Source organism: Kogia breviceps, unplaced genomic scaffold (genome assembly GCF_026419965.1).
Source record: "Kogia breviceps isolate mKogBre1 unplaced genomic scaffold, mKogBre1 haplotype 1 scaffold_343, whole genome shotgun sequence".
NCBI classification, from domain to species: Eukaryota; Metazoa; Chordata; class Mammalia; order Artiodactyla; family Physeteridae; genus Kogia; species Kogia breviceps.
The window spans coordinates 19,700-34,667 of NW_026711782.1; the positions used below are offsets into that span (position 1 = coordinate 19,700).

Here is a 14,968-nt window from a genome sequence, read left to right on the forward strand (position 1 = left end):
CATGGACATACTTAAACGAAAAAAATTATTTGTTGTTTACCTAAAATTGGAATTTAACCGGGTGTCCTGTATTTTATCTGGCCTTTTCCTCTAATCTGCAAATACCCGGTCATAAAGAGCGTGTATTTGGTCCCTCAGGCCCCTCTCGGAACTGACATCCTGGGAATCCCTGAATTTGCGTCTTGTTTCCAGGAGAGTTTATCCAGAGAATCCCGGCCCTAAGGGTACTGCGGGTCCGCGGCGGCGCTACGGCACCTCTAAGGCCCCGCCCCCGGGTCAGACCAGGCTGCGCCTCACTCATCGCGAGAGGGCCGCGCTTGCCCCGGAAGGTTCAGAGGCGGAAGTGAGGTACCGGAAGCGGCAGTTGCCATGGAGCCCGCGGAGGACTGGCTGGTGGAATCCTTGCGCTTGTAAATCGTTTGGGCTTGGGACTTGGAATCCGGGCCTGGAGCTAGCTTGGGGGCGGACGGGCGCTGCATGGAGCACGCAGGGAACCCGCGGCTTGTGGGGCGGGACCTGTACGGAGGACTCCGCCTGGGCCTTGGCTCCCGCAGCTGGGAAATGGCACCTTCCTGTGTGCGCAAATTGTGTGAAGTACTACTAGTAGGGGCAGTGCTTGTGGCGGATAATAATAACATAAGTGACTGTTTTGCGCCAGGCTCTGAGTTAAACCTTAAACGAAGATTATCTCGATTCCTCACATCAACCTTGTGAAATCTGAGTACTCTAGGAGTTACATTTTACAGATGAGGATGAGGCTCAGGGAAATTGTGACTGGACTGCTCCCAGTCACACAGGGATGAAATGTGTAACAAGACTTGATCCCAGTTCTGCCTGATTGCAGAGCCTGGGCCCCCAACTGCTGAACCATGCTAACATCTCAGGTTCTTTAACAGCTGTAAAGTGCCATGCATCGTTTGACGTTGTGTCCGTATCATGCAGGTACCAGGATTTCCATGCATTCGACCTCTCGGGAGCCACTCGAGTCCTTGAATGGCTTGGGGACAAAGGTGATATGCTCTGCCTGGCCCTGAAGAACCACTCCTCAAGCTGGAACTCAGGAGCTCAGCCCAGAGGGATCCAACCCCTCTTCTGGGAGCTTGAGGACCTCTTGGTCACTTGTAGCAATTTCATGCCCCATCAGCATTATATTTCTCTTATGAAGATCTAGATCTCTTCCATCCCTCAGTACAAGGGTGCATACCAATGGCAGAAGAGTTTATCTTTGCTTTAGAAGATTTGGCAGAGTGTCTGGACCCAGCCGTGGTCCAGAATCTTTCTAGCACTTTGTCACAGCTTATTCTGCTTCTTTTTCCAGGAATCTTGGTTGCTGGCTATGAAAGCCTGAAAAAAAATGAGATTCTTCATCTGATATTACCTCTCAGACTTTCTGTAAAAGAAAACCAGGTAACTTGAAATATTTATGCTGAGTATATGTGTCTACTTCTACTCATTTATTAAATCTTTATGGAGCTCCTATTGTCTACTAAATATTGTCCTGGATTCTAGAACGAGAGAAACTGTAAGCCCTGGGCCTGCCGTTATAGTCTAATAAAGGGAGGCAAATGTGCACAGAGGTAAGTTGTACAGAAAATCCTGTGATTTACAGAGGGCTCCTAGAGCAAGAAATCAATTATACTTTATCAAGAATAGATTTAAGGGGAATTCCCTGGTGGTCCAGTGGTTAAGACGCCACACTTCCACTGCAGGGGGCCCAGGTTCAATCCCTGGTCGGGGAACCAAGATCCCATAAGCCATGCTACGTGGCCGGAAAAAAAAAAAATTTAAGGAGCAATTAGAGTATGAAGGGTGGTTGAAACCTTAGAATGGTTAAGACCACCTAGGATGAATGTGTAGTATATAAAGAATAAAAGGAGAAGATGGCTAAAGACAGAAGCTCAGGGAGAACATTTAAGAAATGGGTAGAGGAAGATGATGAACCCACAAGGAGTACTGAGAAAGAATAGTCTTTGAAGTAGGAGGAGTCTCAGAAAAGGCCAGTGATCCAGAAGCCAAGAGATAAGAATGTGTCACAAAGAGTTGATAGCTGCCTGATGTTACTATAAAATCACTCAGGCTCATTGGCTAGATCAGTCCTGCCTTTATTGCCCTTGGGTAACTTTCCTTCCTAATGTTCTTGATCTTCCTCATCCCTACCCCTCAAGCTGAGTCAGGAGCTCACCAAAATTGAGCCTTGATGAGAAACCTGATTTACCTCCCACCTCACCCCTGGCTTTCCCTCTGTTCTCTTGTGGCCACCTCCTCTTCCCCTGCCTCTGGTTCCTCATGTGGAGATAATAGAGTCTAGTGGCTAAGAGCATGGACTTCGGTTAGACAGACTTGGGTTCAGATGTATAACATAACCCCTGTGACCTTAGAAGAGGTCTATGCCTCTATGCCTTGGCTTTGTCATTTTAGAACAGGGATAATTATACTGCCCAGGTCACAGGGTGGTTGTAAGAATTCAACGTGATAAAGTAAAGCACTAAACAGGGTGGCTGACACAGTGAACACTGGATAATTGGCAGTTGTAATTTTTTAAATTAATTAGTTTATTTATTTTATTTATTTATTTGGCTGTGTTGGGTCTGATGCTGCACGGGCTTTCTCTAGTTCTGGTGAGCGGGGGCTACTCTTTGCTGTGGTGCGCGGGCTTCTCATTGCGGTGGCTTCTCTTGTTGCAGAGCATGGGTTCTAGGCACACGGGCTTCAGTAGTTGTGGCTCGCGGGCTCTAGAGCAGAGGCTCAGTAGTTGTGGTGCACGGGCTCAGTTGTTCTGCGGCATGTGGGAACTTCCCGGACCAGGGATCGAACCTGTGTCTCCTGCATTAGCAGTTGGATTCTTTTTTCTTTTCTTCTTTATTTATTTTTTAAATTTTATTTACTTTTGGTTGCTTTGGGTCTTCATTGTGGTGCACGGGCTTCTCATTGCAGTGGCTTCTCTTGCAGAGCACGGGCTCTAGGCATGCAGGCTTCAGTAGTTGTGGCACGCAGGCTCAGTAGTTGTGACTCGCGGGCTCTAGAGCACAGGCTTATTAGCTGTGGTGTATGGGCTTAGTTGCTCTGCGGCGTGTGGGATCTTCCCGGACCAGGGCTCGAACCCGTGTCCCCTACACTGGCAGGCGTATTCTTAACCACTAACAGGTGGATTCTTAACCACTGAGCCACCAGGGAAGTCCTGGCAGTTGTATTTTTATTGCTGGAAGAACTCACCTAACTTCCAGTGCAAGGTGTGGGGAGGAGGAATGGGGCTGTGTTAGTTGGCTGATACATTCCACCTTTCTCTGTTAAGCCTCTGTGACTCCTCTATGACTGCTTGGAATATAACACTTGTGCTGTGGCGAAAGGTTAGAAGAAAGGTTTTGGATGAGCAGGAAAGAAAGGAAGCTATCTGTGTAAGCAGCTGAGACCAACATTTGCAAATAACAGCACCCTGAGGCCCTGCCCAGAGAAGCATCATTGCCACCTGAGCTTCCGTGGCTTCCTCCCAGGCTGGGATATGGCTCCTTACCTAGAACTTGTCTGAAACGTTCCTTTGGAGAGCGGTCCCCTATCTGATTGGCCACCCCTTTGTATTTTAGGGCTTATTCCCTGAAAGAGATTTCAAGGTATGCCATGGAGGATTTTCAGACAGGTCTGTCTTTGATCTGAAGTATGTGCCAGACACCAGGTATGGTCAGCTCTGTGACCCAGACTTTCCATTCAGGATGGAGTGGCTGGAACTTTAGGGGTATCCTGTATCTTTATCACCACCCCTCCCCATCCCACCTCAGCACAGGGGCACATGGGAGGGCATGTGCACACACAGATCTGGAATACAAAGAAACCAGTGCTCAGTGGCTTTACGGTCCCTCACAGACCTCTTGACTATGGTAACCCACAGATTGCTGGCGTTGCTCTAGGGAATAGATATAAAGTAGAAGGGATGCTCTTAGTTTCTCAGAGAGCTGGTAGTGGGTAGTTGGGGCTAATAGCTCAGTTGGCAGAGGCCAGAGCCTCTGGGTGAGGGTTCTGTGTTCAGACTCCCTGCTGGGTCCTCTAGCACACGTCAAGCCACGTGGAAGCCAGGGCCCAGTCCCTTGGCTCTCTGTGAGCTGTGGACCTGTCCCTAAAGGGGAACAAGCCTGCTCCTCCTCTGTTAAATGAGGGTGACTGATCTTGATGACCCCTCCCTGCGTAAGCTCTCCTGATACGGGGAGTGTAGGAATCCCAAGCTGAGCGGGCTGGGGAGGGAGAGGCTGAGGGCTATGTGGGTGAACTACCCACTGTCTGGGCTGAGATTTCCTATCCATCCTGAATAGGTTGCTGGTGACCAGTGGCCTTCCCGGTTGTTACCTGCAGGTGTGGCAGGTTGCGGAGGACAGCGGTAAGTGACTTTGACTTGGCGGGGTTGGGTTTGTAGGAAAGCCTGTTACTCTCACACCCCCAATCCCTAATCTGAGCCAGTTAAGAAACAGACTCAGAGCCAGTGGGAATTAAAATGCAGTATCTACTGGGACTTCTCTGGCGGTCCAATGGTTAAGACTCTGTGCTTCCACTGCAGGGGGCACGGGTTCAGTCCCTGGTTGGGGAGCTAAGACCCCACATGCCGCATGGCGTGGCCAAAGAATTTTTTTTTAAATGCAGTATCTTCTTTAATGCAACAAAGGTGAATTAGCAGCCACAGCAGCGCACACAAGCCCCAGGTGGAGCTTCCTATAGCTTGCTTCAGGAATTGAGTTTACCAGCCCAGCCAGAGGCAGAGCACCTGGTGAACTTCGGGCCTCTCCCACCCCAGGCAGGGGCAGAGCAAGGGCAGCAGGGAGGTCACCTCTCACTGCAGGCATGCTGCTTTCAGGGAGGGAAAACAGTGAGTGAGCACGAGGCTGCGCTGACCAGTCTCCCACGCAGAGACGTCACTCTGCCGCCCAACGGGAACAGGAAAGTTGGGAAAGGCGCAGGAAGCGTTAGTCCTGTTCCTCTGGGAGTCGGGGGAGTTCCCTCATAGTATCCCCTCCAGCAGGAGGTTTGCGGTTCCCCTGTCAGGCAGGCACCGGAGCCTGCAGCCCTGATCCAGCCCCTGCCATCCCTCCTTGGGTTAGAGCATTGCTGACCAGCGTGGAAGCGGGCCTCAGAAGCAAAGGCAGCCCGCTCTTGGAACTGCCCCTTGGCTTGTGTGGTCCTCTGCCTCACTTGGATGCTTCCCAGAAACCAGTAGCAGCTGTTGGCTTCTCCCCAAGCTTCACTGCCGCAGGAAGGTGGTTCTGGTCCTCATTTGGTTTTTGAGGTCACTGACCCTGTGGACTTTCCTTTGTTGTTTCTTCCTTGTCACTTGTCTTATGCTGTAGCTTCCAGGTGTGTGTATATACTTATTTGTAGTTATGACTATTTATTTTTTCATAATTTTATTGAAAGTCACCCATTTTAAGTATACAGTTCAGTGATTTTTTTTTTTTTTTTTAGTAAATTTAACAAGTTGTGCAACTATAATCAGTTTTAGGATATTTTCATGACCCCAGTAAGATCCATCATGCCAATTACTATTAACCCCCATGCCCACACCCTGCCCCAGGTGACCACTAATCTGCTTTCTGTCTCTATGATAGATTTGCCTTTTCTGGATATTTCATATCAATGGAATCATACAATATGTGGTCTCTTGTATCTGGCTTCGTTCACTGAGCATAGTACTTTTGAGGTCCACCATGTCATACAATGTCATAACGTGTATCAGCAGTTTGTTCCTTTTTATGGCTGAACAGTATTCTATTTATGAATGTATCACATTTGTCTGTTCACCAGTTGATGGATCTGATTTTTGGTTATTAGGAATAATGCTGCTAAGAACATTCATGTACAAGTCTCTGTGGACATATGTCTTCATATGTCTTGGATAGACGGTAGGAATAAAATTGTTGGATCATGTGGTAAATTTATGTTTGATTTTTTAAGAAACTCCCAAACTCTTTTCCAGAATGGCTTCATCATTTACATTCCCACCAGCAGTATATGAGGGTTCCTGTTTCTCCATATCCTCACCAACATTTGTTATTATCTGTCTTTTTTTTTTGGTGGTACACGGGCCTCTCACTGTTGTGGCCTCTCCCGTTGCGGAGCACAGGCTCCGGACGCACAGGCTCAGTGGCCATGGCTCACGGGCCCAGCCGCTCCGTGGCATGTGGGATCCTCCCGGACCGGGGCACGAACCCGTGTCCCCTGCATCAGCAGGCGGACTCACAACCACTGTGCCACCAGGGAAGCCCTATCTGTCTTTTTTATTAAATCTGTCCTAATGGATGTGAAATTGTATATCATGTGGCTTTCATTTGCAGTTCCTTAATGACTAATAATGTTGAGCATCTTCTTATATGCTTATTAGCCATTCATGTATCTTTGGTAAAATGCCTATTCAAATCTTCCTAAGGGTGTTTTGTTGTTATTTTTTTTCCCCCTAGCAGGCTGAGATGAGATGCTGTCACAGGCCCTTTGACATTCCAGTTTCACTGTACATTTTAATAGATACTTGTTTGAATTAATTAACAATCTATAAGATGTAACAGTAATATTAATGAGTATATATTATATTCCAGTCACTGTACTAATCACTTTCCATGTGTGATCTCATTAAATTCTCATGAGTCTGAGAACAAACTCTTTCCCAGAGAGGCTAACTTGTTCAAAGTCACAAAGATGGTCGCAGAACCAAGACTTAAATCTAGTCTGATTTCAGAGTCTGCTTATAACTATGCCTGGTGGTAACTATAGTTAGATAATAATAATTATCTCAGTATAGTATGTAGGGGCTCTGAAAAAAAGGTTGTAGGGTATTTACTGACTGGCAACATAGTCTGTGCCACCATTTTGCTTAGATCCGGTTCCTGGAAGTAAGATCTGCTTATGAAAGGGCACATAATAATAATTATTATTATTATTACTGTTATTTGTAGCAGTAGCTAACATTTCATCATTCAGTCGTTATTCATTGTGTGTTCCCAATGTGTCAAGCATTGGGCAAGGTTCTGGGGATATAACAGCAAGCACTCACATAGATGTTCCTTGCTTTCTTGGTGCTTATATTTTATCAAATATTTTGCCCACTTTTTGATTGGCTCTTTTGTCTTTATTGACTTGTGAGAGTTTTCTGTACATTCTAGATACATGTTATTTATCAGATATGTGTTTTGCTAATATTTTCTCCCTGTCTTTTCATTTTCTTAAGTGTCCTTTGAAGCATAGAAGTTTTAAATTTTGATGAGGTCCGTTTTAATAATAAAACAGTGTCATATCTAGGAAATCTTTACTTAATCCATAGATTTTCCCCAGTGTTTTTTTTTCCAAAAGTTTTATTGTTTTAGCTCCAACATTTAAGTCTGTGATCTCTTTAGAGTTAACTTTTGTGTATGGTAGATATGAGGGGAACGGTCTGAGTTCATCTTTTTGCATGTGAATATCTGGTTGTCCCAGCACCATTTGTCAAAAAGCCTGGCCTTTCTCCACTGACCTGCCTTGGTGCCTTTGGTGAAAATCGGTTGATCGTGAATATAAGGGTTTATTTCTGGACTCTCCGTTCAGTTCCAGTGATCTCTGTGTCTATCGTTATGTCAGTAACTTATAGTTGTTTTTTATCTTTCCCTAAAAATAGGCTGCGTGGGGCAGCAATGGTTTAAAGATGAGGGGGGCGCCTTGGAGCTCTTTTGTCCTGAAAGTGCCTGGGGTACCAGGTGCCATATAGAACCTGTAGCCCCAGGCCCAGGAGAGCTAGGCCAAAGGAGACTTGCTCTGACACTCATATGAGAGTAGGAAATCAGATAGTTACCTTCCCCTGGTTATTGGTGCAGAATATTCCAGAATCTGGGGAAGGCTGGCCAGCTGTTTTCCTAGACGCCTGAAAACATAGCATTATCTTGGTGAATTTTCCAAGGTCCAGGTTTGACCCACAGCTTTGGTATCTCAGAAACCTGATTCTGTCAGCACACCCAGAACAAATCTAATCTGTTATTAGGGGCAGACGCGCTCACCAGACCCACAGGACTGCTGTATAAACCAGAACGCAGATTTATTAGTTTATAACAAAAAAATAAGTATCCCTAAAAGTGGAATATTCCAGATCCTTTTTCTTTTCCTATAGAAGACCTAACCTAATCAAAGCCTGCATGGTAAACATAACCATAACAAGAGGAATCAGCTCTGAGGCTTCCAAATGGTGTTTTCATAAGCTCTCTTAGGCAGAGAGTATAGAACTTGTGAAGGCTTGGCTCTCCAGGCCCCTGGAGGGAGGGCCTGTGGCCTCTCCTCTCCACTCTGGGCCTGAGGAGTCCACTGGGAAGGTCTTTAGGTGGAGACGTACCTAACAGCCTCAGCTGAATGTCTCCCGCAGCCTCTACTTTGAAGTTAACTTCAGTCTGGAGTGGCTCTCTCTGCCGTGGACGGGCTCCAGCATTTTCTTTGCCTTTGTGGCTGAACAGCCCCCTCTCATGGCCACCACTTTTCCTTTCGATGTGATAATACGTTAGCTCAGTACTGCATGTCTGGAGCCATTCTGACTCCTTAAGGAGAGTGCCTACTGCATCTCTGACCCGTTCTGTTGGTTTAATCTTCAGACAGCCTTCTTTCTTTTATTGCCCAGTTCTTGGAGGTGCCTCACTGCATCTTTTGCTTTGATTTTGTAGCAGTTTTTCTTTTCATTTGGCTAGTTGGTGTGGATTTCCTAAAGGGGGCATTTTAACACTGACAAGAGAGGGGATGAGGAGGAACCTGCCTTGCTTTCCTGTTGTAACTACGGAGCACAACTCTCCAGTCAGGAGCTCTGAAGCCTTTGTTTTCTAATGCACCTTGGAAATAGGTCTTTGAAGGCTTTCCCTTGACCTCCTCCTTCCCGGCCATCAGGGGACAAATCACATCTGAGAACCAGCCCTGGCTCAGAGCAGCAGTTCCTGCGGAATGTGTTCCAGGCCCTCAGAGGCTGTGGAAGGGCAAGAGGGAGCCGCTGAAGTGGGGCCCCGGGGGAGTGAGGCAAGCTGACCTAGGCTGGTGTGAATCGCAGCCTCACTGGCACTCCCCGGAGACACACACGGTCCTGAGGCTCAGCTGTTGTGTCTGCTCCGACCTCCGCGGCTCCTAGGGTAGAGCAGTCATATTCAACAAGTCTAGACGAAGTGCACTGAGAGTCTGTGGCGTGGGGAGCAGGACTCAAGGGGCCTCTGCATCCTAGCCCAGCCTGGCCACACCTTCTGTGACTCCTTGTATGTGAACTGTCTCCAGGGAACTGACTGCCACGTGCTCGCTTGATAAGCCACGTTAGTGTTCCTTCTCTCGTCTATCCCATCCTCATCCTCTTACCTATCCTCTAGAATTTAAAAATACATAGATCTCCATTTTCTTCAGAGAATGTGAAACCAAACAGTGAGCTCCCTCTTGGAGCAAGAAAATATAAAATGGAAAATAGGCATCTCCCTTTAAGTAGTTTGTACAGCAGACTGCTTGTTCTGAACTATGTTATAAATGGAGAATGCACAGACGGGAACCTGTCTGCTGTTGAAGCAGACTGAGGTGAACAAAGCTAAAATTTGATTTAACCTGAGGGCAAGTATGTCTTTTTAATGTTCAGTGTAAAACAGATGTGGACTTTCTTGCGCTGTTTATGTTTGAAGACAAAGACATCTGTGTTATAACCTTGACCTGTTAGGATTCGGCCAATTGCTTGAGGTCATGGGACATGGTTTTGTGTTTTGTTTTGTTTTGTTTTTTTGCGGTACGCGGACCTCTCACTGCTGTGACCTCTCCCGTTGCGGAGCACAGGCTCTGGACGCGCAGGCTCAGTGGCCATGGCTCACGGGCCCAGCTGCTCCACGGCATGTGGGATCTTCCCGGACCGGGGCACGAACCCGTGTCCCCTGCATCGGCAGGCGGACTCTCAACCACTGCGCCACCAGGGAAGCCCTGGGACATGTTTTTGAAGAAATAATATTACTTCATGAACTCCGTTCCTGTTATTTTCAGTTAAGGTGTAAACAACATCATTGGTGTGTTCTTTCCTTTTTCTTTCTTTATTTGTTCTCTGTAAAACTATAAAAAGCCAGAACTGCTTGGGAGGTTTTGAGATGGCTGCTGTGATTCATTATCTCCCATTTGCAAAACAGTTCATAAGACAAATTATAGAGAAACTAGAGTGCTTCTGACAGTTTCCAAAAAGTAAACACAATGCACAGTGAGTATGTCTCCACATCCTCTCTCGCCAGCCGTGAGGCCCTGTCTCCCCTGACCTGGCAGGCCTTCACAATGGAATGTTTCAAACCTGCATTAACATTCTGGACTTCAGCCGCTTCCATCTCCCCCCAGATGTCATTAAGGCTGTCAGCACCATTGATGTGCATGAGAAGGAGGGACGTCTCTGGCCCAGGGTGGCCATCTTCTCGTCGGCGGCGCCTGGAGTCCTCCACGGGGCCACGCTCAGCAGTCTGAAGGTGGTGGATCTGGAATCACAGAAGACCACGTACAGCTCAGGTACCGCAGCCCCTTGGCGGCTCCTCCCAGCCCCACCCAGCCACGCTGGAAACCGAATCCAACCCTGTGTGCCAGCTGCTGGGGAAACGAGATGAGTGAGAGGCAAGGCCAGGCCTCAGGGCTCCTGTTCTGGGGCTGGGGAAGGCAGTCCCGGGACCAGCACCCAACCAGCCGGGCAGACCGTGTGAGATGAGAAGGCGGCGGGATGTGGTTCGCTCGGCCAGGGGCTGGTGGGGAGCTGCCCAGAGGAAGGGGCTTGGACCAGCCAACGGCGCCAAACCTCTGGACCCATCTGACTGCAGCCACTTTCCTCCTCTCGCCCCGCTGTCCAGGTGTCAGTGACGGCGAGTTGCTGAGTAGCCTGCAGGTCCTGGACGCAGCCACCTTTGCCTTCTGCTGTACCTCGGGCCGCCTGGGGCTTGTCGACACCCGCCAGAAGTGGGCCCCATCAGAGAACCTCAGGCCCAGCTCTGGGTCGGCTGGAGGGAGGTGGTGTGCAGAAGCTGGGGGCCGGGGCCCTGGGCCCAGCATGGCCAGCCTTGGCTCGGACGGGCAGCTCTGTCTTCTTGACCCCCGGGATCTCTGCCAGCCGGTGAGCTTGGTCCAGTGCCCAGTGTCCATGCCTAGCCCTGACCCAGAGCTGCTGCGAGTAACTTGGGCTCCAGGCCTGGACAACTGCTTGGCCATTTCAGGTACTGCTGAGAGGATTTTGTGTCTGTCACTTGATCTCTGTCTTCCGGGGACTCTTGGGTGCTCAGGAAGGAGCCCATAGTAAATCTGGCCCCAGAAGTTAAAGTTGCTCACAGGAGAGCTCCACATTAGCTCTCCAGGTTCTTCAGTGGCAGTCCTTCCACCTCCTGGCTACCAGACTTCCCCACGTTGGTAGCAGGCCTTTCCTGTCCCAGCAGGAATTCAGTTCTGAGGTTGGTGGAGAGGCTGCGGATGGTGAGACACTAGTACAGCCACGGGCTGTACCAGGGAGAGGCGATAGGGTCTCAGCGGTGCCGCTCAGTCTACTCGCTTTTAGAATTACAGCAAGCTAGCTAGGTCGCAGGCTCCTGGGTCTGGCCAGGCAGTATCTAGTTGAATGAGGGTGTGTAATGAGGTTTCTGAAAGCCGATGGAAGGATCCTCTGACGGGGGGAGAGGTTGAAAGAATAGTTGAGAGAGCAGGAGAGGGTCATTGGTCATGGCAAGATCCAGAAAGAGCAGAAGAGCAGAACCAGGCTTGGGTAGTTCGCTCTAAAGGCTTCTCTTTCCCCCATCAAGTAGGAGACAAGGCTATCTGCTGAGAGGGACTCACATGCGGAGGGATTAGAATTGGGGGCAAGTGGAAGAGGTTTGAAAAGTCTCTAAAGCCTCCGTTTCTTGGGGAAAATAATAGTACCTACTTCATACAATTGTGAGGGTTAAAAGAGAGAATGCAAGATTAGCCTCGGGCCTGGCACCTGATAGATGGACAACAGATGCTTATTGTTATATGCTCTGTGGAGTCATCAGCCGCCAACATTAACGGCAGGTGTTACATGCCCGTCAGTTGGCCTTTAATTTCATTTATTTATTTTTTTTTGGCTGCACCACACAGCTTGTGGGATCTTAGTTCCCCGACCAGGGCTAGAACCCGTGCCCTCAGCAGTGAAAGCGCAGAGTCCAAACCACTGGACTGCCAAGGAATTCCCTCAGTTGGCCTTTAAGTATCTTGTGGCTATTTGATTCCTCATCCTCTAGCCTGTTTTGGTTCCGTAGAGCATTCAGAGATTCAGCGTCAATGCTCACTTTTCTTGTTCTTCCTCAGGTTTTGATGGGACGGTCCAGGTCTATGATGTCACGTCTTGGGGTGGAATGGGGCGCCAAGTAGAACCTCTCTTCACTCACAAAGGTCACATCTTCCTAGACGGCAATGGAATGGACACTGCTCCACTGGTCACCACCCACACCTGGCACCCCTGCAAACCGAGGACTTTGTTGTCCGCAGCAAGTGATGCCTCTCTGCACGTATGGGACTGGGTGGACCTCCATGCTGCCCACTGACTCCAGCATCTTTCCGCCCAGGCCCTAGGAAGCTGCTGTGTAGCAAGAATATTGATTCAGGATTCAAGTGACCACAGAGCCCTGTTACCAGCTGAGTGGCCGTGGGCAAGTTAACCAGCCTCTCAGTCCCAGTTTCTTTATTTGTAGAATGAGACTGGTAATAACTACCTGGCAGGACTGTTGAGAAAGTTCGAAGTAACATATTTAAAAATAACTGGTAAGGGGACTTTCCTGGTGGCACAGTGGTTAAGACTTCATGCTTCCAATTCAGGGGACCCGGGTTTGATCCCTGGTCAGGGAACTAGATCCCACATGCATGCTGCAACTAAGAGTTCGTGTGCCCCAACTAAGGATCCCACCTGCTGCAACTAAGGAGCCCATGTGCTACAACTAAGGCTCCCGCAAGCCACAATTAAGGAGCCTACCTGCTGCACCTAAGACCCAGCACAACCAAATAAATAATAAAAAAATAATAATAACTGGTAGGATGGATGCATGGCACAATAAATATTTGGTAGCTTCTCTTAGATCTGGGAGCCCCATTTCCCCCAAGTGTAAAATGGCAGTGTTTTACCCCTGTCTGCATTCACAATATCATGGAATCTGAAGAGCCAACGAATGTAAACAGGTTTTATGAACTTTTTTACAGAAGTGAAAATGTATAGTGACAGATAATCATGAAAAAAGTCAACCCCAGTAGCAATGAAGGAAATAGCAATTAAAATAAGATTATGCCATTTTTATGTACTAAATTGCAAAATTTTAAAACATTTTTGCCTTGAACAGCTGATAGAGGTTACATGGTACACAATTCAGAAGGTACAGAGGAGCAGCTTGGTTCTTTATCCCAGTTGTATGATGCACCATTGTTCAGTTGAACCATAATTTATATATCCAGGCTTCTGTTATGTGGCATTTAAAATTTTCTAATCCTTTGAAACTACAAGTAGTGTGTACAGCTTTTGTATCCATGAACAGTATGTCTGTAGAATACATTTCTAAGAATAAAACTGCTAAGGCAGAGGATGTGAGCATTTTTCAATTTTATAAATACTGTCAAAGTGCCCTCCATAGAGATTATGCCACTTTATGACGGCAACGATGATGATCGGTCTGATTCTCTTACCTCACCACCACTCTCCTTAGTGGCTCTTTGACCTTTGCCAGTCTGATAAATGAAAAATCATTATTTGTACTTTTAGTCTGCATTTCTCTTATGTGTGAAGTTGAGACTCTTCACATATTTAAAAGTTTTGGGGCAGCTGTTTTTAAAGGTGGTAACAGCCAGCGTGGGGAGCTAGGCATTCTCATCATTACCACCTGCAGCTGGCGTTCAGGCAGAGACCGGCCACCCTCCTCTCGGGCGGTTCTCACTGGAACACGGCCTTCACCAGAGTGATGCTTTCCAACCCCTGCCCCCCAGGGGAGTAGGCCCAAAGGACATTTCTTTTGGTGGCCTGTAGCAAATATGAAAGTGTACCTGCATGTGATTCCTCACTGTCACATTTGTTAAAGGATTTTCAGCAATTTTCTTGTTGAAATTATTTGATTACTAGTCACAGTTTGGGCTCTGATTTTTTTAAAAAATAGCTTTATTGAGATATAATTCACATACCAAACAATTCACCCATTTAAAATGTACAATTTAATGGGTTTTGGTATATTACTTTATTAGGTTTTTTTGCGGTACGCGGGCCTCTCACTGTTGCGGCCTCTCCCGTTGCGGAGCACAGGCTCCGGATGCGCAGGCTCGGCGGCCATGGTTCACGGGCCCAGCCGCTCTGCGGCATGTGGGATCCTCCCGGACCAGGGCACGAACCCGTGTCCCCTGCATTGGCAGGCGGATTCTCAACCACTGTGCCACCAGGGAAGCCCCTCATTTTTAAGTGTACAACTCAATGGCATTAATTACATTCACAATGTTGCATGACCACCACCACTGTTTATTTCCAAAACTTTTCATCACTCCAAAAAAACTGACTGTTGTGGGCTCTGGTTTTTTGGCTTTCAGTTGGGCTACTTGGTGTATTCTTCAGCTCGCCTCCTATACCAAAATGCCACAGACTGGGGTCTTAAACAACAGGGATTTACTTCTCACAGTTCTGGAGGCTGGGAAGTCCAATTTCAAGGTGCTGGCTAGGTGGGTTTCATCCTGAGGCCTCTTCTCTTGGCTTGTAGGTGGCCACCATCTTGCTGTGTGCTCACATGACCTCTTCTCTGTGCTCATGCAGAGAAAGCTCTGGTCTCTTATGACACCAGTCCTTTCAGATTAGAGCCTCACCCTTATGATATCACTTAACCTTAATTACCTCTTAAAAGCTCTATCTCCAAATACAGTTACATTGGGGGTGTTTTATTCACAAAATGAATCAGCTATACATATGTATATATATATATATATATATATATATATATCCCCATATCTCTTCCTTCTTGCATCTCCCTCCTCCGACCCT

General features: G+C 47.7%; 1 protein-coding gene across 2 annotated transcripts; it reads left to right on the forward strand.

Annotated features, from left to right (window-relative positions):
- The first annotated feature begins 339 nt into the window (after positions 1-339).
- On the forward strand, positions 340-13,536 carry LOC131749710 (WD repeat-containing protein 73-like). Of its 2 annotated transcripts, XM_059051611.2 has the most exons (8): positions 340-410; positions 943-1,010; positions 1,319-1,407; positions 3,582-3,670; positions 4,302-4,366; positions 10,318-10,482; positions 10,815-11,174; positions 12,277-13,536. In XM_059051611.2, the coding sequence occupies exons 1-8, from the start codon at positions 370-372 to the stop codon at positions 12,510-12,512; spliced, it is 1,113 nt and encodes a 370-aa protein (XP_058907594.1). In that variant the 5' UTR covers positions 340-369; the 3' UTR covers positions 12,513-13,536. The 2 variants fall into 2 exon arrangements, with proteins under 2 accessions (XP_058907594.1, XP_066880461.1); XM_067024360.1 differs by lacking the exons at positions 340-410; positions 943-1,010 and adding an exon at positions 460-942.
- The last annotated feature ends 1,432 nt before the right edge of the window (positions 13,537-14,968 follow it).